Here is a 24,643-nt window from a genome sequence, read left to right on the forward strand (position 1 = left end):
ATACAGAGGAGGACAGCGACTCTGCACAGAGGACAACGACTCTACACAGAGGACAGCGACTCTGCACAGAGGACAGCGACTCTGCACAGAGGACAGCGACTCTGCACAGAGGAGGACAACGACTCTACACAGAGGAGGACAGCGACTCTACACAGAGGACAGCGACTCTGCACAGAGGACAACGACTCTGCACAGAGGACAACGACTCTGCACAGAGGACAACGACTCTACACAGAGGAGGACAGCGACTCTGCACAGAGGACAGCGACTCTACACAGAGGAGGACAGCGACTCTGCACAGAGGAGGACAGCGACTCTACACAGAGGAGGAGAGGAAGAAGAATGTCATATCAAAACAACACCTGTGTCTCAATTTGATCCCCCAGTGCTTATCTCAAAACAACACCTGTCTCACCTAGATCCCCAGTAGTTATCTCAAATAACACCTGTCTCACCTTGATCCCCCAGTAAAACAACACCTGTCTCACCGTGATCCCCAGTAGTTATCTCAAAACAACACCTGTCTCTCTTTGATCCCCGAGTAGTTATCTCAAATAACACCTGTCTCTCTTTGATCCCCCAGTAAAACAACACCTGTCTCACCTTGATCCCCAGTAGTTATCTCAAAACACATGTCTCACTTTGATCCCCGAGTAAAACAACACCTGTTTCACCTTGATCCCCAAGTAGTTATCTCAAAACAACACCTGTCTCACCTAGATCCCCAGTAGTTATCTCAAATAACACCTGTCTCTCTTTGATCCCCCAGTAAAACAACACCTGTCTCACCTAGATCCCCAGTAGTTATCTCAAAACAATACCTGTCTCACCTTGATCCCCAGGTAGTTATCTCAAAACAACACCTGTCTCACCTTGATCCCCAGGTAGTTATCTCAAAACAACACCTGTCTCACTTTGATCCCCCAATAAAACAACACCTGTCTCACTTTCATCCTCCAGTAGTTATCTCAAAACAACACCTGTCTCACTTTGATCCCCCGGTAGTTATCTCAAAAGAACACCTGTCTCACCTTGATCCCCAGGTAGTTATCTCAAAACAACACCTGTCTCACCTTGATCCCCAGGTAGTTATCTCAAAACAACACCTGTCTCACTTTGATCCCCCAGTAGTTATCTCAAAACAACACCTGTCTCACTTTAATCCCCCAGTAGTTATCTCAAAACAACAATTGTGTCATCTTGATCCCCAAATAGTTATCCCAAAACTACACCTGTCTTACATTGATCCCCCAGTAAAAGAACACCTGTCTCACCTTGATCCCCCAGTAGTTATCTCAAAACAACACCTGTCTTCCCCTTGATCCCCAAGTCAAACAACACCTGTCTCCCCTTGATCCCCAAGTCAAACAACACCAGTTTCACCTTGATCCCCAGGTAGTTATCTCAAAATAACACCAGTTTCACCTTGATCCCCAGGTAGTTATCTCAAAACAACACCTGTCTCACTTTGATCCCCCAGTAGTTATCTCAAAACAACACCTGTCTCACTTCAATCCCCCAGTAGTTATCTCAGAACAACACCTGTGTCTCACCTTCATCCCCCAGTAGTTATCTCAAAACAACACCTGTGTCTCACCGTGATCCCCCAGTAGTTATCTCAAAACAACACCTGTGTCTCACCTTCATCCCCCAGTAGTTATCTCAAAACGACACCTGTGTCTCACCGTGATCCCCCAGTAGTTATCTCAAAACGACACCTGTGTCTCACGTTGATCCCACAGTAGTTATTTCAAAACAACGCCTGTGTCTCACGTTGATCCCCCAGTAGTTATCTAAAAAAACAACACCTGTGTCTCACCTTGATCCCCAAGTAGTTATCTCAAAACAACACCTGTGTCTCACCTTGATCCCCCACTAGTTATCTGAAAACAACACCTGTCTCACCTTGATCCCCAAGTAGTTATCTGAAAACAACACCTGTGTCTCACCTTGATCCCCCAGTAGTTATCTGAAAACAACACCTGTGTCTCACCTTGATCCCTCACTAGTTATCTCAAAACAACACCTGTGTCTCACCTTGATCCTCCATTAGTTATCTCAAAACAACACCTCTCTCACCTTGATCCCAAACTAATTGTCTCAAAACAACACCTGTCTCACTTTGATCCCCCAGTAGTTATCTCAAAACAACACCTGTCTCACCTTGATCCCCCAGTAACTAGTTAACTCAAAACAACACAAGTGTCGCACCTTGATCCCCCATTAATTGTCTCAAAACAACACCTCTGTCTCACCTTGATCCCACAGTCTTTATCTCAAAACAACACCTGTCTCACCTTGATCCCACAGTCTTTATCTCAAAACAACACCTGCCTCACCTTGATCCCACAGTCTTTATCTCAAAACAACACCTGTCTCACCTTGATCCCCCGTTAATTGTCTCAAAACAACACCTGTCTCACCTTGATCCCCAGTAGTTATCTAAAAATAAACCCCACCTTCTCACCTTGATCCCACAGTAGTTATCTCAAAACAACACCTGTCTCATCTTGATCCTCCAGTAATTATCTCAAAACAACAATTGTGTCATCTTCATCCCCAAATAGTTATCCCAAAACTACACCTGTCTTACATTGATCCCCCAGTAAAAGAACACCTGTCTCACCTTGATCCCCCAGTAGTTATCTCAAAACAACACCTGTCTTCCCCTTGATCCCCAAGTCAAACAACACCAGTTTCACCTTGATCCCCAGGTAGTTATCTCAAAACAACACCAGTTTCACCTTGATCCCCAGGTAGTTATCTCAAAACAACACCTGTCTCACCTTGATCCCCCAGTAGTTATCTCAAAACAACACCTGTCTCACCGTGATCCCCCAGTAGTTATCTCAAAACAACACATGTGCCTCACCTTGATCCCCCAGTAGTTATCTCAAAACAACACCTGTCTCACCGTGATCCCCCAGTAGTTATCTCAAAACAACACATGTGCCTCACCTTGATCCCCCAGTAGTTATCTCAAAACAACACATGTCTCACCTTGATCCCCCAGTAGTTATGTCAAAACAACACCTGTGTCTCACCTTGATCCCCAAGTAGTTATCTCAAAACGACACCTGTCTCACCTTGATCCCCCAGTAGTTATGTCAAAACAACACTTGTGTCTCACCTTGATCCCCAAGTAGTTATCTCAAAACGACACCTGTCTCACCTTGATCCCCCAGTAGTTATTTCAAAACAACACCTGTCTCACCTTGATCCCCAAGTAGTTATCTCAAAACAACACCTGTCTCACCTTCATCCCCAAGTAGTTATCTCAAAACGACACCTGTCTCACCTTGATCCCCCAGTAGTTATGTCAAAACAACACTTGTGTCTCACCTTGATCCCCAAGTAGTTATCTCAAAACGACACCTGTCTCACCTTGATCCCCCAGTAGTTATCTCAAAACAACACCTGTCTCACCTTGATCCCCAAGTAGTTATCTCAAAACAACACCTGTCTCACCTTCATCCCCAAGTAGTTATCTCAAAACAACACCTGTGTCTCACCGTGATCCCCTAGTAGTTATCTCAAAACAACACCTGTGTCTCACCGTGATCCCCCAGTAGTTATCTCAAAACAACACCTGTGTCTCACCTTGATCCCCAAGTAGTTATCTCAAAACAACACCTGTCTCACATTGATCACCCATTAGAACAACACCTGTCTCACCTTGATCCCCCAGTAGTTATCTCAAAACAACACCTGTGTCTCACCGTGATCCCCCAGTAGTTATCTCAAAACAACACCTGTGTCTCACCTTGATCCCCAAGTAGTTATCTCAAAACAACACCTGTCTCACATTGATCACCCATTAGAACAACACCTGTCTCACCTTGATCCCCCAGTAGTTATCTCAAAACAACACCTGTCTAACCCTGATCCCCCAGTAAAACAACACCTGTCTCACCTTGATCCCCAAGTAGTTATCTCAAAACAATACCTGTCTCACCTTGTCCCCACAGTAGTTATCTCAAAACAACACCTGTCTCACTGTGCCTCACCTTGATCCCCAAGTAGTTATCTCAAAACAACACCTGTGTTTCACCTTGATCCCCCAGTAGTTTTCTCAAAAAACACCTGTCTCACATTGATCACCCAGTAAAACAACACCTGTCTCACCTTGATCCCCCAGTAATACAACACCTGTCTCGCCTTGATCCCCCAGTAATACAACACCTGTCTCACATTGATCCCCCAGTAATACAACACCTGTCTCACCTTGATCCCCCAGTAATACAACACCTGTCTCACCTTGATCCCCCAGTAATACAACACCTGTCTCACCTTGATCCCCCAGTAATACAACACCTGTCTCACCTTGATCCCCCAGTAATACAACATCTGTCTCACCTTTATACCTCAGTACTTATCTCAAAACAACACCCGTCTCACCTTTTCCCTCCAGTAAAACAACACCCGTCTCACCTTTCCCTCCCCCCCCCCCCCCCCCCCCCAGTAAAACAACACCCGTCTCACCTTTTCCCCCCAGTAAAACAACACCTGTCTCACCTTGATCCTCCAGTAAAACAACACCTGTCTCACCTTGATCCCCCAGTAATACAACATCTGTCTCACCTTGATCCCCTAGTACTTATCTCAAAACAACACCTGTCTCACCTTGATCCGCAAATAGTTATCTTAAACAACACCTATGTCACCTTGATACCTCAGTAAAACAACACCAGTGTTACTTTGATCCCCCAGTAGTTATCTCAAAACAAAACATGTGTCTCAACTTCATCCCCCAGTAGTTATCTCAAAACAACACCTGTCTCACCTTGATGCCTAGGTAGTTGTCGGAACCATAGGTGATGTTGGTGTTGAAGATGATGCCGTTGAAGACCTGCGGCAGGACGGTCGGCAGACGGCGGCGCAGCTGCTTCTTCTCCTGGGATCCTGAGGATGAGGCTGAGGACTCGTCACTCTCTGGCAGGGAGATGTCCTGAAGGACACAGTGTATTGTCAGGGGAGCAGGCAGGGACATGTCCTATAGAACACAGTAACACAGTGTATAGTCAGGGAATCAGGCAGGACATGTCCTATAGAACACAGTAACACAGTGTATTGTCAGGGGAGCAGGCAGGGACATGTCCTATAGAACACAGTAACACAGTGTATAGTCAGGGAATCAGGCAGGGACATGTCCTATAGAACACAGTAACACAGTGTATTGTCAGGGGAGCAGGCAGGGACATGTCCTATAGAACACAGTAACACAGTGTATAGTCAGGGGAGCAGGCAGGGACATGTCCTATAGAACACAGTAACACAGTGTATTGTCAGGGGAGCAGGCAGGGACATGTCCTATAGAACACAGTAACACAGTGTATAGTCAGGGAAGGAGGCAGGACATGTCTTAGAGAACACAGTAACACAGTGTATAGTCAGGGAAGCAGGCAGGGACATGTCCTATAGAACACAGTAACACAGTGTATAGTCAGGGGAGCAGGCAGGACATGTCTTATAGAACACAGTAACACAGTGTATAGTCAGGGAAGCAGGCAGGGACATGTCCTATAGAACACAGTAACACAGTGTATAGTCAGGGGAGCAGGCAGGGACATGTCCTATAGAACACAGTAACACAGTGTATAGTCAGGGAAGCAGGCAGGACATGTCTTAGAGAACACAGTAACACAGTGTATAGTCAGGGAAGCAGGCAGGTCTTAGAGAACACAGTAACACAGTGTATAGTCAGGGAATCAGGCAGGGCATGTCTTAGAGAACATAGTAACACAGTTTCAGTTTCAATTTCAGTAGCTCAAGGAGGCGTCACTGCGTTCGGACAAATCCATATACGCTACACCACATCTGCCAAGCAGATGCCTGACCAGCAGCGTAACCCAACGCGCTTAGTCAGGCCTTGAGAAAAAAAAAAAAAGGTGAATAAATAATAGATAATCTTACATAAATAAATAAATAATAATTATGATATAAAAAAAGGTAGTAGTAAAGATAATAATAATAAAATAATAATAATAATAATAATAATAAATAAATAAATAGATACATAAATAAGACAACAATGATGATAAATAAGCAAATAAATGTAAAACATGAAGACACAGTGTAAAACAGTAACACAGTGTATAGTCAGGGGAGCAGGCAGGGACATGTCCTATAGAACACAGTAACACAGTGTATAGTCAGGGGAGCAGGCAGGGACATGTCTTAGAGAACACAGTAACACAGTGTATAGTCAGGGAAGCAGGCAGGGACATGTCCTATAGAACACAGTAACACAGTGTATAGTCAGGGAAGCAGGCAGGGACATGTCCTACAGAACACAGTAACACAGTGTATAGTCAGGGAAGCAGGCAGGGACATGTCCTATAGAACACAGTAACACAGTGTATAGTCAGGGAAGCAGGCAGGGACATGTCCTAGAGAACACAGACTTCACCTTCACCTTCACCTATCCCGTAGTCTTGTGGACCGTTGGGGCGCCACAGGTGATCTGGCAACCAGCATCCTCCAATCCTCTCGGTTTTCTGACCTCCTGATTGTATTGCTCAACCTCAAGCCCGTCCATTCTGGGGTGTTGTCCTCCCATCTCTTCCTCTGTCTGCCTCTCCTTCTCCATCCTTGCACTGTGCCCTGCAGGAATGTCTTGGCAAGCCATGATGATCTCATGACATGGCCATACCATTTGAGCTTGCGTCTCTTGACCAAGGTCAACAGGTCTTCGTAGGGCCCAGTGACTTGCCTGATTCTGTTTCGAACTTCTTCGTTCGTGATATGATCTTTGTAGGAGATGCCCAGGAGTCTTCGAAAGCATCTCATCTCAGTGGACTGTATTCTCTTTTCTATTTCAGCTGTTAAGGTCCACGATTCATATGCATACAAGAGTATTGATGTCACCAGGGTACGCATCAGTCTGATCTTTGAGCCGAGTGCAATGTTCCGGTCGTTCCAGATGTACCTCAGTTTTGTGAGCGCTGCTGTCGCCTGTGCAATCCTGGAGAGTACTTCGGGTTTGGATCCCTCATCTGTCACAATTGCTCCTAGGTATTTAAAGCTGTGGACAGTTTCTAGCTTCTGGCCATCCACTCTTATGTCAGTGCTGATGCCATTGGTGTTGTTGGTCATCAGTTTGGTCTTCTCTGCACTGATCTGCATGCCATAGGCTCTAGAGGTTTTACAAGGTGGTCCACTAAGCTAGCTACGAGGGTCATTCAATAAATAAGGTGAATTTTTCGGTATCAGGACTTCTAATACAGATAGAAGCTTACTTTTTTTTCTTTCTTTTTTTTGTTTTACTTCTTTTTCACATGGATTTAATTTGTTTTGCAGATTAAAAAAAAACTTTGAGAGTTTTGGCGATTAACAAAGATGGCCGACCAAGAAGCATGCTCCAGGATTGAACAGCGGTCAGTTATCAAGTTTTTGGTTGCTGAAGGGTGCAAACCAGTTGAAATTCATAGGAGAATGTCAACTGTGTATGGTGCCACATGTTTCAGCCGAAAAAATGTCTACAAGTGGGCTAAATTGTTTAAAGAAGGACGGAGCAATGTTGAGGATGAAGACAGGCCTGGAAGGCCTACAGAAGTGAGGTCTCCTGAGGTGATCGAATCAGTCAATGACCTCATTCAGTCTGACAGAAGGGTGACAGTGGATGACATTGCAAGGACTTTGAGCTTATCTGTTGGGACAGCACACAAAATTGTCCATGATGACCTTGGCTACTCGAAGGTCAGCTGCCGGTGGGTGCCAAAGATGCAAGGCCTCACACAGCAGCCCGAACGGTGCAGACCATCAACGAGCTGGGCTGGGAACTGCTCCCTCATCCCCCTTACAGCCCAGACCTTGCCCCTTCAGACTTTCACCTGTTTGGTCCCTTGAAAGCGTTCACGAGAGGCACGAACTTTGAAAGTGACGATGAAGTCAAAAGTGTTGTGAGCGACTGGCTGAGACATCAGTCCAAAGATTTTTACGCTGAGGGAATACGGAAGCTTGTGCACAGATGGGAAAAGTGTGTGACAGTGCTGGGAGACTACGTTGAAAAAAACCCAGTAAGCTTCTATCTGTATTAGAAGTCCTTATACCGAAAAATTCACCTTATTTATTGAATGACCCTCGTAGCTCCTCTTCTTTTCCTGCTAGGCCATCAATATCGTCGGAGAACACAGTAACACAGTGTATAGTCAGAGGAGCAGGCAGGGACATGTCCTACAGAACACAGTAACACAGTGTATAGTCAGAGGAGCAGGCAGGGACATGTCCTATAGAACACAGTAACACAGTGTATAGTCAGAGGAGCAGGCAGGGACATGTCCTATAGAACACAGTAACACAGTGTATAGTCAGGGGAGCAGGCAGGGACATGTCCTATAGAACACAGTAACACAGTGTATAGTCAGAGGAGCAGGCAGGGACATGTCCTATAGAACACAGTAACACAGTGTATAGTCAGGGGAGCAGGCAGGGACATGTCCTAGAGAACACAGTAACACAGTGTATAGTCAGGGGAGCAGGCAGGGATATGTCCTAGAGAACACAGTGTATAGTCAAGGGAGAGAGAACAAGAAAGGGAAGAGAGGGGGGACGCAGAGAGGAGATAAGACAAGGAGGTGGGGGTAGGGGTTGGAAAGATGGAAGGAATGAAAGGGGGGGGGGTTACCAACGGAATGAATGTTAGAAAAGAAAGGAAAGATATAAAATGAGGGGGGAAAAGATACAAACTATAGAATAAATGATAGAAAAGAACGGAAAGATATAAAATGAGGAAAAAAAAGATACAAACTATAAAATAAATGATAGAAAAGAAAGGAGTGAAAGAAGAAAACCAGAAAGGACAGAGAGCTGGATGAAATACAGTGAAATGAAAAAAGGTGGAGATAGAAAGAAATGACAGGAAGGAGGAAAGGGAGATAGAAATGACATGGAGAAAACAGGAGGAAAGGGAGATAGAAATGACATGGAGAAAACAGGAGGAAAGGGAGATAGAAATGACATGGAGAAAAGAAGTGAGAAGGGCAAGAATGGACTATGGGAACGAATCAAGGAAGAACAAGGAAAGAAATGAAAGAAGGAAGAACAAGGAAAGAAGAACAAGCAAAGAAATGAAAGAAGGGAGAACAAGGAAAGAAATGAAAGAAGGAAGAACAAGCAAAGAAATGAAAGAAGGGAGAACAAGGAAAGAAATGAAAGAAGGAAGAACAAGGAAAGAAATGAAACAAGGGAGAACAAGCAAAGAAATGAAAGAAGGAAGAACAAGCAAAGAAATGAAAGAAGGAAGAACAAGGAAAGAAATTAAAGAAGGGAGAACAAGGAAAGAAATGAAAGAAGGAAGAACAATGAAAGAAGAACAAGCAAAGAAATGAAAGAAGGAAGAACAAGCAAAGAAATGAAAGAAGGAAGAACAAGCAAAGAAATGAAAGAAGGGAGAACAAGTAAAGAAATGAAACAAGGGAGAACAAGGAAAGAAATGAAAGAAGGAAAAATCAAACAAAGGAAGTGTGGGGAGAACAAACAAGGGAATAAGATGCAAAGAAGAAACATGGAAATAATGATGTGTAGAATGAAAGAAGCACAAACCATGACGCTATTTTGGGACGTACCATCGCATGATTCCAACAACCTCAGCTGAAAGGAAAAGAATATTGCACAATGCTATGTCACCGACAGCATCCATCATTTGCTGAAACCCGTCGCTTATCTCTGATTATTTGTTAATCGTGTTCTTTCCCCAGTTGTAACACTGGTTAGACATGTTCTTTCCACGTGTTGTTAACATTGGTTAGACATGTTCTTTCCACGTGTTGTTAACATTGGTTAGACATAATAACACTGGTTAGACGTGTTCCTTCCACGAGTTATAACATTGGTTGGACATGTTCTTTCCACGAGTTGTAACCATGTTCTTTCCACGAGTTGTAACAGTGGTTACACATGTTCTTTCCACGAGTTGTAACACTGGTTAGACATGTTCTTTCCACGAGTTGTAACAGTGGTTAGACATAATCTTTCCACGAGTTGTCACATCAGTTAGACATTTCTTTCCACGAGTTATAACGTTGGTCAGACATGTTCCTTCCACGAGTTATAACATTGGTTGGACATGTTCTTTCCACGAGTTGTAACCATGTTCTTTCCACGAGTTGTAACAGTGGTTAGACATGTTCTTTCCACGAGTTGTAACACTGGTTAGACATGTTCTTTCCACGAGTTGTAACATCAGTTAGACATTTCTTTCCACGAGTTATAACATTGGTTAGACATAATAACACTGGTTAGACATGTTCTTTCCACGAGTTGTAACATTGGTTAGACATAATAACACTGGTTAGACATGTTCTTTCTACGAGTTGTAACGTTGGTCAGACATGTTCTTTCCACGAGTTGTAACTTTGGTTAGACATGTTCTTTCCACCAGTTGTAACCATGTTCTTTCCACGAGTTGTAACACTGGTTAGACATGTTCTTTCCACGAGTTGTAACATCGGTTAGACATTTCTTTCCACGAGTTGTAACTTTGGTTAGACATAATAACACTGGTTAGACATGTTCTTTCCACCAGTTGTAACCATGTTCTTTCCACCAGTTGTAACCATGTTCTTTCCACGAGTTGTAACACTGGTTAGACATGTTCTTTCCACGAGTTGTAACATCGGTTAGACATTTCTTTCCACGAGTTGTAACTTTGGTTAGACATGTTCTTTCCACCAGTTGTAACCATGTTCTTTCCACGAGTTGTAACACTGGTTAGACATGTTCTTTCCACGAGTTGTAACATCGGTTAGACATTTCTTTCCACGAGTTATAACATTGGTTAGACATAATAACACTGGTTAGACATGTTCTTTCCACGAGTTGTAACATTGGTTAGACATAATAACACTGGTTAGACATGTTCTTTCTACGAGTTGTAACGTTGGTCAGACATGTCCTTTCCACGAGTTGTAACTTTGGTTAGACATGTTCTTTCCACCAGTTGTAACCATGTTCTTTCCACGAGTTGTAACATTGGTTAAACATGTTCTTTCCACGAGTTGTAACACTGGTCAACCATGTTCTTTCCACGAGTTGTGACCATGTTCTTTCCACGAATTGTAACACAGGTCAACCATGTTCTTTCCACGAGTTGTGACCATGTTCTTTCCACGAATTGTAACACAGGTCAACCATGTTCTTTCCACGAGTTGTGACCATGTTCTTTCCACGAATTGTAACACAGGTCAACCATGTTCTTTCCACGAGTTGTAACCATGTTCTTTCCACGAGTTGTAACACTGGTCAACCATGTTCTTTCCACGAGTTGTAACCATGTTCTTTCCACGAGTTGTAACACTGGTCAACCATGTTCTTTCCACGAGTTGTAACCATGTTCTTTCCACGAGTTGTAACTATGTTCTTTCCACGAGTTGTAACACTGGTCAACCATGTTCTTTTCAAAAGTTATAACATTGGTTCTCTTTCATAGTTCCTTGGTTGTGCTGGCTAACTTTCGAAATTTATTATTTGAAAATATTCTTCTGTTCCCAGTTTTCTAAATCGCTTTGCCATGTGTTTTTTTCCTCTTTCGTTCGCTTGTGATTTCAAAGATATCCCTTTTTATACGGGATATAGCCTGACACAAACAAAACTCTTTCGTTCTCTTATGATTTCAAAGATATCCTTTTTATACGGGATATAGCCTGACACAAACAAAACTCTTTCGTTCTCTTATGATTTCAAAGATATCCTTTTTATACGGGATATAGCCTGACACAAACAAAACTCTTTCGTTCTCTTATGATTTCAAAGATATCCTTTTTATACGGGATATAGCCTGACACAAACAAAACTCTTTCGTTCTCTTATGAAGCTTCTGGATGAGAAACGCCGTCTGCATCAAGCCCACCTGAGCAACCCAAAGTCCACATCAAAAAAGGATGCATACAATGACATCCGCAGGACTGTTCAGCAAAAGTTACGCCAGATGCAGGATAAATGGCTGAGTGACAAAGCTGATGAGATCCAGGGATATGCTGACAGGCACGATATGAAGAGGTTCTATGATGCCTTAAAAGAAGTCTACGGCCCCACATCCTCAGGATCATCCCCCCTCCTCAGTGCAGATGGGAATACCTTGATCACCGAGAAGGAGAACATTCTTGAACGATGGGCTGAGCACTTCAACAGTGTCTTAAATCGCCCTTCCTCCATAAATGATGAAGCCATAGACCGTCTCCCACAAGTCCCCACCAACGAAGCACTGGACGATCCGCCAACACTTCTTGAGACCCAGAAAGCAATCCGTCTGCTATCCAGTGGCAAAGCACCTGGCTCAGACTCCATACCAGCAGAGGTCTACAAGGATGGAGGCACTGTGCTGACTGAGAAGCTTCATCAGCTGTACTCACTCATGTGGAAAGAAGAGACGATCCCCCAGGATTTCAAAGATGCATCTATCATTCACTTGTACAAGCAAAAGGGGAACCGGCAAGCCTGTGATAACCATCGGGGCATTTCCTTGCTCTCCATCGCAGGCAAGATACTTGCCAGGATCCTACTTAACCGCCTCACAGCACACCTTGACCAAGGTTATTTGCCTGAGAGCCAATGTGGATTCCGGAAAGAGCGCGGAACCACTGACATGGTGTTTGCTGCAAGGCAGCTGCAAGAGAAATGTCAGGAGCAAAATGCTGATCTGTTCTCCACCTATGTCGACCTCACTAAGGCCTTCGACACCGTGAGTAGAGAGGGACTGTGGAAGATCATGGCCAAGTACGGATGCCCTCGGAAATTTATTTCCTTGGTCAGCCAATTCCATGAAGGCATGCAGGCTCGAGTCCAGGACAATGGTGAAACATCTGCTCCTTTTGCTGTCACAAATGGTGTCAAGCAAGGCTGCGTCCTGGCTCCAACGCTGTTCAGCCTCATGTTCTCTGCAATGCTTACTGATGCCTTCAGAGATGGCGATGTTGGAATCGGCCTAAAGTACCGAACAGATGGCAAGCTGTTTAACCTCAGAAGGCTTCAAGCAAAAACGAAGGTCATGACAGACATCATCAGAGACTTTTTGTTTGCTGATGATTGTGCCCTCAATGCTGGAACTGAAGCTGACATGCAACTCAGCGTCGACAAGTTTGCCACTGCCAGCAGGAACTTCGGCCTTACCATCAGCACGAGGAAAACTGAAGTTCTCCATCAGCCAGCCCCAGGGAAACCCTACGTTGAGCCCAACATCACAGTCAACGGTCAGAGACTCAGTGCGGTGGAGCGGTTCACATACCTTGGCAGCACACTGTCACGAAATGTGACAATCGACGATGAAGTGAACGTCAGGATTGCAAGAGCAAGCGCAGCTTTTGGTAGACTCAATGCAAATGTCTGGAACAGAAGAGGCATTAGTCTTGAGACCAAGCTAAAGGTCTACAGAGCAGTAGTTCTCCCCACACTACTGTACTCCTGCGAAACTTGGACAGTGTACCAACGACATGCCAAGAAGCTGAACCACTTCCACACAACATGCCTCAGGAAGCTACTGAACATCAAGTGGCAAGACAAGACCCCTGACACAGAGGTGCTCGCAAAAGCCACCCTTCCCAGCATCTTCACCATCCTGATGCAGTCCCAGCTTCGCTGGGCTGGACACGTGGCGCGCATGCCAGACCATCGGCTGCCCAAAAGGCTCTTCTATGGCGAGCTGCAACAAGGGAAGAGATCACACGGAGGTCAGAAGAAGCGCTTCAGAGATACTCTGAAAGTCTCTCTGAAAGCGTTTGATATCAACCCTGACTCCTGGGAGGAATCTGCAGTGGACCGTGACAAATGGCGCGCTGCTGTGCACAAAGGCGCCAGGTTGTGCGAGGCCAACAGGACTGCTGCAGCTGTTGAGAAGAGGCAGGCCAGAAAGTCACGGGCAAACAAGCTCCCTGACAATGATATGCCTGTCTTTGTCTGCCCCAACTGTCAGCGAACATTTCGTGCGCAGATTGGACTATTCAGCCATCTGCGCACTCACAGATAGATTCATGAGCATCCTTCCCCCCACCCCACCACCACCCTCCCCCCATCCCCCATCTGGATGACAACGATGGTCATCATCGATCTCGATGGACACACACCACACCACCACCTGACTGATTTGATTGGTTGGCTGTTTGGGCATGGATGGAGGAATTCATCGTTTGACTAACTGATTGAATTACTCTCTTTGTCGTCTCATCTCTGTCTCTCTCTCTTTCTTTCCCCCTGTCTCTTTACATCCCCGTTCTTCCCATTCAATACACAATCCCATCAAAGTACAACAGGCTGTCGGTGTCTGCTTGTCATTCAGGGTGATGTCTGCGTGTGGATCGCTCACTGGCTGACACCCCCACCCCCCCCTACCCCCCCCCCCACCCCTGTGTGTGTGTGTGTGTGTGTGTGTGTGTGTGTGTGTGTGTGTGTGTGTCCCCATGTCTTGTTGTTCCTTCACCTGAATCTCCAGCTCAGAGCGCAAGCTGGGGTATTCCATGAGGTAGCTCTCTATCTGGGTGTAGATGTCGGTCAGCTGACGCGCCCCCTTCAGGAACTGAGCGTACACCTCGGCTGCCGTCAAAGAGGAGGTAGTCCTCGCCGCCTGGCCCAGAGCCTTGCTGGCTTCCTTCAGCTGGCTCAGCTGGCGCTGTTCATGAGACAGTCATGTCATGGAACACAGGGCAGTCATGGAACACAGGGCAGTCATGTCATGTCATGGAACACAGGGCAGTCATGTCATGTCATGTCATGGAACACAGGGCAGACTGTCATGGAACACAGGGCAGTCAGTCATGTCATGTCATGGAACACAGGGCAGTCATGTCATGTCATGTCATGGAACACAGGGCAGACTGTCATGGAACACAGGGCAGACTGTCATGGAACACAGGGCAGTCAGTCATGTCATGTCATGGAACACAGGGCAGTCATGTCATGTCATGTCATGGAACACAGGGCAGACAGTCATGTCACAGAACACAGGGCAGACAGTCATGGAACACAGGGCAGACAGTCATGTCATGTCATGGAACACAGGGCAGACAGTCATGGAACACAGAGCAGTCATGGAACACAGGGCAGACAATCATGGAACACAGAGCAGTCATGGAACACAGAGCAGACAATCATGGCACACAGGGCAGACAGTCATGGAACACAGAGCAGTCATGGCACACAGGGCAGACAGTCATGTCATGGAACACAGGGCAGACAATCATGGCACACAGGGCAGACAATCATGGAACACAGGGCAGACAGTCATGTCATATAACACAGGGCAGACAGTCATGTCATGGAACAGAGGGCAGACAGTCATGTCATGGAACAGAGGGCAGACAGTCATGGAACACAGGGCAGACAGTCATGTCATGGAACACAGGGCAGACAGTCATGTCATGGAACACAGGGCAGACAGTCATGGAACACAGGGCAGACAATCATGGAAGACAGGGCAGACAGTCATGGAACACAGGGCAGACAGTCATGGAACACAGGGCAGACAGTCATGGAACACAGGGCAGACAGTCATGTCATGGAACACAGGGCAGACAGTCATGGAACACAGGGCAGACAGTCATGGAACACAGGGCAGACAGTCATGGAACACAGGGCAGACAGTCATGGAACACAGGGCAGACAGTCATGTCATGGAACACAGGGCAGACAGTCATGGAACACAGGGCAGACAGTCATGGAACACAGGGCAGACAGTCATGTCATGGAACACAGGGCAGACAGTCATGTCATGGAACACAGGGCAGACAGTCATGGAACACAGGGCAGACAGTCATGGAACACAGGGCAGACAGTCATGGAACACAGGGCAGACAGTCATGTCATGGAACACAGGGCAGACAGTCATGTCATGGAACACAGGGCAGACAGTCATGGAACACAGGGCAGACAGTCATGTCATGGAACACAGGGCAGACAGTCATGTCATGGAACACAGGGCAGACAGTCATGGAACACAGGGCAGACAGTCATGGAACACAGGGCAGACAGTCATGTCATGGAACACAGGGCAGACAGTCATGGAACACAGGGCAGACAGTCATGGAACACAGGGCAGACAGTCATGTCATGGAACACAGGGCAGACAGTCATGTCATGGAACACAGGGCAGACAGTCATGGAACACAGGGCAGACAGTCATGTCATGGAACACAGGGCAGACAGTCATGGAACACAGGGCAGACAGTCATGGAACACAGGGCAGACAGTCATGTCATGGAACACAGGGCAGTCATGTCATGTCATGTCATGGAACACAGGGCAGACAGTCATGGAACACAGGGCAGACAGTCATGGAACACAGGGCAGACAGTCATGGAACACAGGGCAGACAGTCATGGAACACAGGGCAGACAGTCATGTCATGGAACAGAGGGCAGACAGTCATGTCATGGAACACAGGGCAGACAGTCATGGAACACAGGGCAGACAGTCATGTCATGTCATGGAACACAGGGCAGACAGTCATGTCATGGAACACAGGGCAGACAGTCATGGAACACAGGGCAGACAGTCATGGAACACAGGGCAGACAGTACAGTCATGTCATGTCATGGAACACAGGGCAGACAGTCATGGAACACATGGCAGTTATGGAACACAGGGCAGACAGTCATGGAACACAGGGCAGACAGTCATAGAACACAGGGCAGACAGTCATGGGCAATATTAACATTTTTACCCGTGCACTCTTCGGTGTCGAAGTCAGAAATCAAATCTACCCATATGGGTATACCGGCTGGTGACAAAGTTGTGCACCATCTCTGGTTCGACATTCTTATATTATAATTAACATTTTTACCCGTCTGCAGTACAAACCATACGTGAGAAAGTCCAAAACGAGTGAAAATGTTAATATTATATATAAGTTTGTCGAATATAGTAGAGGATTTTAAAACGAACTTGTCGAGATTAGAAAGGTGTCTAAAATACCCGGGCTTGTTACGAAGTTGTGCACCATCTCTAGTTCGACATTCTTATATTATAATTAACATTTTTACCTGTCTGCAGTACAAACCATACGTGAGAAAGTCCAAAACGGGTGAAAATGTTAATTATATATATAAGTTTGTCGACTATAGTAGACGATTTTAAAACGAACTTGTGGAGATTAGAAAGGTGTCTAAAAAGGGATGCTTTTGGGGGCATTCCATGCACCTAGCAAGGGGCTTGGAAAGAATGGGGGATACGCAAAGTGAAAGAAAAAATGTGACCCATGGGTCAGTTCGAACTTACCCGTCTGTGGTACAAAACATACATGAAAACGATTAAGACGGGAGTGTGTATATATACACATGTTTGGGTCAGTACTCGTAATGAAACTTGTCTCGATTCTAAACGCCGGTATGTCCGAGTTCGTGGGGCATTCCATGCATCAAGCAATGGGCTTGAAATAGAAAAATTCGTAAAGAAATCAGGACTGCTTGTCGCTGTCATATCTCCAGGAGCGGACATGCACGAACGGGACGTATAAGGCAGTTCGATCGAAAGCGGTCAGTGAACGCGATCGCCAGGTTATCTACAGTGAATACGGAATGAACTGTGCCATGCTTCGCGAGAGGATGAAAACAGAGTGGGGGACGAGACAATTGGTTCTGATCCTAACATGAACATGACTGAAAGTAATAAAACAGCTTACATGAAACACTCACGTGTGTGTGACGTCAAAAGAGTGACGGCAGTCTCCTGTGGTGGGTCCGTTTTTTTCGGCCTGTTTCGTTGTACGTCCTTGCTGTATCGGTTCCGACAGCACTGACCGGGTACACGTGGAAACCGCACACCATTCCCTGTATTGCAGTGCTCAAATGCGTTGCAAAGAGGACTTCACATTAAAAAATGAGCGGGACTGATGGAACTGACCTTCCTTAACAACGTGCTGTGACGAAAAGTCACATACCGAAATAGGAAAGTGCATTTTAACGGCCGAGTCAGTGTCCGTGCTGAACTTAACCGTTTCAATTGGACAGCTGCACGTCCCTTTCTCGTCAGTGATGCTTTGGCCGGCTGTGAATGTTCAAGTCAGCGATTTCACGTGTGTGTGTGTGTGTGTGTGTGTGTGTGTGTGTGTGTGTGTGTGTGTGCCGGTGTGTGTGTGTGTGTGTGTGTGTGTGTGTGTTGAGAACTTCATTCCGTGATTGTCCGTGGTGTGTGTTAGACAACTTGTTTCCTCGACAGCACGCGTCACATACGTGTGTGCTGTGTCCTGTGTTGCATGTCAGTGTGCTCCTGGCCTTCCGTGGAGAAGTGAGGGCGAGACATAAAATATTTAGCTCCACAGATGGCCATTCTTTCCGTACGCACACAGTTGTTCATGTTACGTTCGGAACCCATCAGTTGTCTAGTCCTCCACTCTTGTTTTCATCCTCCCGCTGAAACACGGTGCAGTTCATTCCGTCTTCACTTCAAGTACAAGATTGTCAGTGCACAGTAACCTCTTTCCTACGTCCCCTTCGTGCACATCCACTTCGGCAGACAGGACAGGTCGTGCATGTACAATCACAACATTCTTTCAACATGTTTCTGGCAGTGTACAGTGGCAGGTTCATTCCGTGTTTGCCAGTGTGTCCATACAGTTGCCGGGGCTCAGGCTGACTTCATTCCGTCACTTATGATGCTGTGCGTGCCAGTGTACTCTCACAAATTCATTCATTGATAATGTGTGTAGGGTTGACAACTTCATGGTTCCGGGATTGTGTGTGTAGGCACTGACACCTTACTTCATTTCGTGGTTTGGTGCGCCTACACACCCTACACACATTATCACGGAATGAACTTGTGAGTGTACACTGGCTCGCACAACATCATAAGTCACGGAATGAAGTCAGCCTGAGCCCCCGCGGCAACTATACGGACACACTGGCAAACACGGAATGAACCTGCCACTGTACACTGCCAGACACATGTTGAAAGAATGTTGTGATTGTACATGCACGACCTGTCCTGTCTGCCGAAGTGGATGTGCACGAAGGGGACGTAGGAAAGAGGTTACTGTGCACTGACAATCTTATACTTGAAGTGAAGACGACGGAATGAACTGCACCGTGTTTCAGCGGGAGGATGAAAACAAGAGTGGAGGACTAGACAACTGATGGGTTCCGAAAGTAACATGAACAACTGTGTGCGTACGGAAAGAATGGCCATCTGTGGAGCTAAATATTTTATGTCTCGCCCTCACTTCTCCACGGAAGGCCAGGAGCACACTGACATGCAACACAGGACACAGCACACACGTATGTGACGCGTGCTGTCGAGGAAACAAGGTAACACACACCACGGACAATCACGGAATGAAGTTCTCAACACACACACACACACACACACACACACACACACACACACACACACACACACACGTGAAATCGCTGACTTGAACATTCACAGCCGGCCAAAGCATCACTGACGAGAAAGGGACGTGCAGCTGTCCAATTGAAACGGTTAAGTTCAGCACGGACACTGACTCGGCCGTTAAATATTTCGGTATGTGACTTTTCTGCACAGCACGTTGTTAAGGAAGGTCAGTTCCATCAGTCCCGCTCATTTTTTAATGTGAAGTCCTCTTTGCAACGCATTTGAGCACTGCAATACAGGGAATGGTGTGCGGTTTCCACGTGTACCCGGTCAGTGCTGTCGGAACCGAGCAAGGACGTACAACGAAACAGGCCGAAAAGAACGGACCCACCACAGGAGACTGCCGTCACTCTTTTGACGTCGCACACACGTGACGGTGTTTCATGCAAGCTGTTTTATTATTTTCAGTCATGTTCATGTTAGGATCAGAACCTATTGTCTCGTCCCCCACTCTGTTTTCATCCTCTCGCGAAGCATGGCACAGTTCATTCCGTCTTCACTTTAAATAACCTGGCGATCGCGTACACTGACCGCTTTCGATCGAACTGCCTTATACGTCTCGTTCGTGCATGTCCGCTCCTGGAGATATGACAGTGACAAGCTTCCCGATTTCTTTACGAATTTTTCTATTACAAGCCCATTGCTTGATGCATGGAATGCCCCACGAACTCGGACATACCGGCGTTTAGAATCGAGACAAGTTTCATTACGAGTACTGACCCAAACATGTGTATATATACACACTCCCGTCTTAATCGTTTTCATGTATGTTTTGTACCACAGACGGGTAAGTTCGAACTGACCCATGGGTCACATTTTTTCTTTCACTTTGCGTATCCCCCATTCTTTCCAAGCCCCTTGCTAGGTGCATGGAATGCCCCCAAAAGCATCCCTTTTTAGACACCTTTCTAATCTCCACAAGTTCGTTTTAAAATCGTCTACTATAGTCGACAAACTTATATATATAATTAACATTTTCACCCGTTTTGGACTTTCTCACGTATGTTTTGTACTGCAGACAGGTAAAAATGTTAATTATAATATAAGAATGTCGAACTCGAGATGGTGCACAACTTCAATTGTCACAAGCCGGTATTTTAGACACCTTTCTAACCTCGACAAGTTCGTTTTAAAATCCTCTACTATAGTCGACAAACTTATATATATAATTAACATTTTCACCCGTTTTGGACTTTCTCACGTATGGTTTGTACTGCAGACGGGTAAAAATGTTAATTATAATATAAGAATGTCGAACCAGAGATGGTGCACAATGTCACAAGCCGGTATACCCATTCGGGTGGATTTGATTTCTCACTTCAACATCGAAGAGTGCACGGGTAAAAATGTTAATATTGCCCAATGAATTAATTAATGTTTTGTACATTCAGGAGAGAGAGAGAGAAAGGGGTGGGGATGAGAGACAGACACACAGACAGACACACAGACAGACACACAGACAGAAAGTTTCGACAGATAAACAGAGAGGAATATATAGAGGGGAGGGTACAGAAGAAAGGCGCGCACACACACACACACACACACACACACACACACACACACACACACACACACACACACACACACACACACACAGAAAGTTTCGACAGATAAACAGAGAGGAATGTATAGAGGGGAGGGTACAGAAGAAAGGCGCGCACACACACACACACACACACACACACACACACACACACTCACGCATACACACACACACACACACTCACGCATACACACACGCACACGAGCACACACACGCACACATAAGCAAACACACACACACACACACACACACACACACACACACACACGCATACACACACGCACACGAGCACACACACGCACACATAAGCAAACACACACACACATACACACACACGCGTGCGCGTCCAGAAGACCACTCAAAGTCTCGTGAAGGAGGGAGGGAAGCGGGACAGAGAATATTCTGTCGACTGTAGGATTCGAACCCGAACACAGTTTCTCTGACTTCCGATGCGGACGCTGGGCCACTAGGCCACTGACCTTGAGAGTGTCGGCGGTGTTCCTGAGGACGTGGGCCACCTGGTCGTAGTCCATGGGGTACGGCTGGTCCAGGTACTGGTTCATCGTGTCCTCTACCTCCTGCACCCTCTGCCGGATCTGGCTGATGTCCAGCAAGCTCTGCACACACACCGCCCGTCACCACTCGTTTTGTGTCAGGGGGCTGTCACTATGTCAGGGGGCTGTCACTATATCAGGGGGCTGTCACTATGTCAGGGGGCTGTCACTATGTCAGGGGCTGTCACCGCCTTCATGTCACTGCCTTTATGTCAGGGGGCTGTCACTATGTCAGGGGCTGTCACCGCCTTTATGTCACTGCCTTTATGTCAGGGGGCTGTCACCGCCTTTATGTCAATGCCTTTATGTCAGGGGGCTGTCACTATGTCAGGGGGCTGTCACTATGTCAGGGGGCTGCTGTCACTATGTCAGGGGGTTGTCACTATGTCAGGGGGCTGTCACCGCCTTTATGTCACTGCCTTTATGTCAGGGGGCTGTCACTGTGTCAGGGGGCTGTCACCGCCTTCATGTCACCGCCTTTATGTCAGGGGGCTGTCACCGCCTTTATGTCAGAGGGCTGTCACCGCCTTCATGTCACTGCCTTTATGTCAGGGGGCTGTCACCGCCTTCATGTCACTGCCTTTATGTCAGGGGCTGTCACCGCCTTTATGTCACTGCCTTTATGTCAGGGGGCTGTCACCGCCTTTATGTCACCGCCTTTATGTCACTGCCTTTATGTCAGGGGGCTGTCACTATGTCAGGGGGCTGTCACTATGTCAGAGGGCTGTCACCGCCTTCATGTCACCGCCTTTATGTCACTGCCTTTATGTCAGGGGGCTGTCACTATGTCAGGGGGCTGTCACTATGTCAGAGGGCTGTCACTATGTCAGGGGGCTGTCACCGCCTTCATGTCACTGCCTTTATGTCAGGGGGCTGTCACTACGTCAGAGGGCTGTCACCGCCTTTATGTCAGGGGCTGTCACTATGTCAGGGGGCTGTCACCGCCTTTATATCAGGGGCTGTCACTATGTCAGGGGGCTGTCACTATGTCAGAGGGCTGTCACCGCCTTTATGTCACTGCCTTTATGTCAGGGGGCTGTCACTATGTCAGGGGGCTGTCACTATGTCAGAGGGCTGTCACCGCCTTTATGTCACTGCCTTTATGTCAGGGGGCTGTCACTATGTCAGGGGGCTGTCACCGCCTTTATGTCACTGCCTTTATGTCAGGGGGCTGTCACTATGTCAGGGGGCTGTCACTATGTCAGAGGGCTGTCACTATGTCAGGGGGCTGTCACCGCCTTTATGTCAGGGGGCTGTCACTATGTCAGGGGGCTGTCACCGCCTTTATGTCAGGGGGCTGTCACTATGTCAGAGGGCTGTCACCGCCTTTATGTCACTGCCTTTATGTCAGGGGGCTGTCACTATGTCAGGGGGCTGTCACCGCCTTTATGTCACTGCCTTTATGTCAGGGGGCTGTCACTATGTCAGGGGGCTGTCACTATGTCAGAGGGCTGTCACTATGTCAGGGGGCTGTCACCGCCTTTATGTCAGGGGGCTGTCACTATGTCAGGGGCTGTCACTATGTCAGAGGGCTGTCACTATATCAGGGGGCTGTCACTATGTCAGGGGGCTGTCACTATGTCAGGGGCTGTCACTATGTCAGAGGGCTGTCACTATATCAGGCGGCTGTCACTATGTCAGGGGGCTGTCACTATGTCAGGGGGTTGTCACTATGTCAGGGGGCTGTCACTATGTCAGGCGGCTGTCACTATGTCAGGGGGCTGTCACTATGTCAGGGGGTTGTCACCGCCTTTATGTCACCCCCTTTATGTCACCCCCTTTATGTCACCGCCGTTATGTCACCGCCGTTATGTCACCGCCGTTATGTCACCGCGATTATGTCACGGCCTTTATGTGTGGGGGCTGTCACCGCCTTTATGTCACCGCCTTATGTCAGGGGGCTGTCACCGCCATTAGGTCACCGCCTTATGTCAGGGGGCTGTGATCGCCTTTATGTCACCGCCTTTATGTCAGCGCCAAAGGGAAAAGAATGTCCTAACCTACTTGTCATGGCTGTTGATGTTATGGATACTTATGCAGCGTCAATCCTTGGTCAGAGACCAAGCTCTGAGCACTTCACAAACATGGAGTCAGTCTGCACATCAGACTGTACCTGGTTGAGCCGACTGACAGCTGCCATCGGGAGCTCATCATTCGTTTCCTGTGTCATTCAGTCAGGTTTCAGTCATGCACACAACACACTCACACAGACATGTAACATTTTACGTGCATGACTCTTTTCTTTATTCACCCCGCTATGTTTGCAGCCATACTCCGTTTTCAGGGGTGTGCATGCTGGGTATGTTCTTGTTTCCATAACCCACCGAACGTTGGCATGGATTGCAGGATTTTTAAGAGCGTATTTGATCTTATCCGTGCGTATATACACAAAGGGCGTTCAGGCCCTAGCAGGTCTGCACATATGTTGACCTGGAAGATCTCCATCTTCAACCTACCATGTGCGACGGGATCACATTCTGGAAACTCGGGCGAGAATGCAACGCTCTTACCATTTGAGAGTGCCTGTCCCTTAAAAGATGATGTCAGGGGTGTGTCCCTCAAAAGATGTCAGGGGTCTGTCCCTTAAAAGGAGATGTCAGGGGTGTCTGTCCCTTAAAAGAAGATATCAGGGGTCTGTCCCTTAAAAGGAGATGCCAGTTCTATTTTTAACACACTTACTGGAGATCACTGTTCTCCTAATGAACAGTTCTATTTTTAACACACATAATGGAGATCACTGTCCTCCTAATGAACAGTTCTATTTTTAACACACTTACTGGAAATCACTGTCCTCCAAATGAACAGTTCTATTTTTAACACACTTACTAGAGATCACTGTCCTCCAAATGAACAATTCTATTTTTAACACACATAATGGAGATCACTGTCCTCCTAATGAACAGTTCTATTTTTAACACACTTACTGGAAATCACTGTCCTCCAAATGAACAGTTCTATTTTTAACACACTTACTGGAGATCACTGTCCTCCAAATGAACAATTCTATTTTTAACACATTTACTGGAGATCACTGTTCTCCAAATGAACAGTTCTGTTTTTTTAACACACTTAATGTAGAGCACTGTCCTCCAAATGAACAGTTCTATTTTTAACACACTTACTGGAAATCACTGTCCTCCAAATGAACAGTTCTGTTTTTAACACACTTACTGGAGATCACTGTCCTCCAAATGAACAGTTCTATTTTTAACACACTTACTGGAGATCACTG

General features: G+C 46.5%; 2 protein-coding genes across 2 annotated transcripts in view; both read right to left on the minus strand.

The window, feature by feature from the left end:
* Positions 1 to 5,010, minus strand: part of LOC143292345 (uncharacterized) — a 37,586-nt gene extending 32,576 nt beyond the window's left edge. Inside the window, exon 1 of the mRNA XM_076602534.1 lies at positions 4,784 to 5,010. Within this exon, the coding sequence (XP_076458649.1) occupies positions 4,784 to 4,990 (207 nt within the window). The 5' untranslated portion in view covers positions 4,991 to 5,010. The remainder of the gene's footprint in view (positions 1 to 4,783) is intronic.
* Positions 5,011 to 11,299: 6,289 nt separating this feature from the next.
* The window catches only part of LOC143293109 (uncharacterized), a 109,792-nt gene continuing 96,448 nt past the window's right edge, over positions 11,300 to 24,643 (minus strand). The window contains exons 29-31 of the mRNA XM_076604017.1: positions 21,337 to 21,474; positions 14,411 to 14,599; positions 11,300 to 11,377 (exon numbers count right to left, since the gene is read on the minus strand). Of these exons, the coding sequence (XP_076460132.1) occupies positions 11,300 to 11,377; positions 14,411 to 14,599; positions 21,337 to 21,474 (405 nt within the window). The remainder of the gene's footprint in view (positions 11,378 to 14,410; positions 14,600 to 21,336; positions 21,475 to 24,643) is intronic.

Source organism: Babylonia areolata, chromosome 18 (assembly GCF_041734735.1).
Source record: "Babylonia areolata isolate BAREFJ2019XMU chromosome 18, ASM4173473v1, whole genome shotgun sequence".
In the NCBI taxonomy this organism is placed as follows: domain Eukaryota; kingdom Metazoa; phylum Mollusca; class Gastropoda; order Neogastropoda; family Buccinidae; genus Babylonia; species Babylonia areolata.